The sequence below is a fragment of the Pteropus alecto genome, unplaced genomic scaffold, assembly GCF_000325575.1.
Source record: "Pteropus alecto unplaced genomic scaffold, ASM32557v1 scaffold45, whole genome shotgun sequence".
Lineage (NCBI taxonomy): Eukaryota > Metazoa > Chordata > Mammalia > Chiroptera > Pteropodidae > Pteropus > Pteropus alecto.
In genome coordinates this window covers 31,597,216-31,599,784 of record NW_006442491.1, presented here as the reverse complement: position 1 = coordinate 31,599,784, position 2,569 = coordinate 31,597,216, and the positions used below count along the sequence as shown (strand labels likewise).

General features: G+C 49.4%; 1 protein-coding gene across 1 annotated transcript in view; it reads left to right on the top strand.

Moving 5' to 3' along the window:
- Positions 1 to 2,569, top strand: part of PTGIS (prostaglandin I2 synthase) — a gene marked incomplete at its 5' end in the record, with an annotated part of 37,891 nt that overhangs the window by 16,877 nt on the left and 18,445 nt on the right. Inside the window, one exon of the mRNA XM_025039738.1 lies at positions 743 to 894. Coding sequence (XP_024895506.1) covers positions 743 to 894 — 152 coding nt within the window. The remainder of the gene's footprint in view (positions 1 to 742; positions 895 to 2,569) is intronic.

Genomic DNA, 2,569 nt, shown 5'->3' with positions numbered 1-2,569 from the left:
AGGTTCCCCCACCCCCTGACTGAGGCCACTGGGCCTGAGGCTGGGGCCGGGCTCCTGGAGCAAAGTGGCCGGTGGTGAAAACATTTCCTCTGGGAGTGTTCCTGCGGGTGGTGTGTGTGTGCGCGCCCACGTGTGCGTGCCACGCCCCGCCAGGCCCTGCCCCTTTCCTGCTCAGACCCCCGGGCCCCCTCAGGTCCAGCCCCCACCCCTGCCCTGCCCCGTGTGCCCAGCCCTGCCAGCTCCCAGACCGGCCCTGCCTCTGTCCCCTCCCGCTCAGCGAGGCCCCATGAGGCCCCACTGTCGCCCTCGCTCACTCTGCTCGTCCTCGACACTCCCATCTCCTTCCTGCCTCAGGACGTGGGCACTCGCTGTGGCCTTCGCCTCGAATCCCTCCCCTCTGTTCTTTCCTAGACGGCTCCTCCTCACCCTTCCGGTTTCAGCTTAAGGGTGAGCCCGTCCTGCACCCCCTCCCACACACCTCTGAGCGCCCGCTGACATATTACTCCTCCTCTCCTTTCTCTTGTCTGTTGTCTGTCCCCTGCAATAGAGTGTCCGCTCCATGAGGCCTTGATGGCTTTGTCCGTTTTCCTCACAGTGACCGGCCCAGAACGGTCCAGGCATGTAGCAGGAAAAGCAGGTGCTCATGTGGGTGTGTGAATGGAGAAAAGCATGTGGCTGTGATGGGAGGGCTTGGCCGGGAGTGCTCCAGGAGGACCCCTGATCTATCGCTTGCCACCCTCAGAGCCGGCTACTTGACTCTGTACGGAGTCGAGGCACTGCCACGCACCCACCAGAGCCAAGCCCAGGACCGCGTCCACTCAGCCGACGTCTTCCATACCTTCCGCCAGCTTGACCTTCTGCTCCCCAAACTGGCACGGGGCTCCCTGTCAGTAGGTAAGCGCCGTGGGGGCCCTGGTGGGCAGTGGGGCAGACTGAGGGACCCCAGAGGGGGTGTCCGAGCTCAAGGTGGAGGATCTCATTTGTAAAATGGGGGGAAGAGTAGGCTCTTCCTAGAAGGTGACTGTCAGGATCGGCTGAGGTAATAAGAGAAAACACTATCTTTGAGCACTTTCGATGTTCCAGGTACCAGGTTAATGAAGCATTGTCTCACTCAGTGTTCACAACAGCTCATCACTTCATTTCCTTTGCTTATATGTTTTTAAAGACCAAACTTTAACATTAGATTATTCAAATTAAGAAACACATTCTTGTGGTTAACAAACTATTTATAGAGATAGACGGTAAAAAGTAATAATACTCTAACAGGCCCAGCTTCTTCTGGAAACCAGTGTTAACATGCTGATATTTATCTCTTCACAGAGTTTTGTAGGGATATTTTTTTTTTCAAATTGAGACAGATATACATATCTAGAATGTTTCCATGTGTATTTACAAAAAAGGATCATATCTATTATTTGCAATTTTTTTTTTTTTAACTTAACAACATAGATACATGCTCCCCTGTCAATACAAACAAACATCTGGAGCAGGGGTCCCCAACCCCTGGGCCACGGACCGATGCCAGTCCCTGGCCTGTTAGAACTGGGCCACACAGCAGGAGGTGTATCTGCAGCCGCCCCCCAGCGCTAGCATCACCGCCTCAGCTCCACCTCAGATCATCAGGCATTAGATTCTCATAGGAGCACCGGTCCCTGGTGCCAAAAAGGTTGGGGACCACTGTCCTAGAAGTTTTAGCCAATGCAATTAGATAAGAGAAATCAATTACCAATATAAGAATGGGTAAAGAATAAATAAAACTGTCCCTATTTGCAGACGATCTGATACTATACCTGTAAAACCCCAGAAAATCTGTGGTACAACTAACTCAAGCAAAAAAATAAAAAATAAAAAGAATCGAGCAAAGTAGAAGGACATAAAATTGACATAAAAATATGAACATCTTTCTAGCCCTTACATGTCAGTATTTAGGTAGCCAATCCCTCCAGAGGGTAATTATAATTATTTCCTTTCGTGTGTGTGGCTATTATAGTATTTCACTGTCCTGATATCTCTTCTACCATCTGGTGATTTTATTTCTCACTGACAGTTTCCTGGAAGTGGGTTTGCCAGGTCAAAGGGCATACTCATTAAATTTTTTTATTAGCTACTACCGCGTCATTTCCAAAACGATGGAGCAGTTCACATGCCTCCCCAAAGGGAAGGAGCCTGCTCATTCCCCACCGGATGCTATCAGTCCTTCTACTTGTTTGCCTGATGGGCACAGCTGGGTGACCTGTTTTAACCTGCATTTTCCCACACCCTTGTCAACATGCAGTTATCAGCTAATCTGATGGGCAAAAAAGGGCATCTGGCCTTATGGGCATTTCTCTGAAGACTTTGAGGAAACATCTTTTTATGTTTCACCAGCCATTTGCTTTTCTTTTCTGCAAGTTACCTACTCATATCTCTTAACGTTTTTCAGAGTTAAATCCTAGAAGTTCGGTATTATTATATCCATTTTGCCAGTAAGGAAACTGAGGCTCAGAGTGGTCACTTGACATAGACATGGAGCTGGTAGGTGGCAAAGCCGGCAAAATGAAAACTTGCTCTGACTGCAAAATCCTGTGCA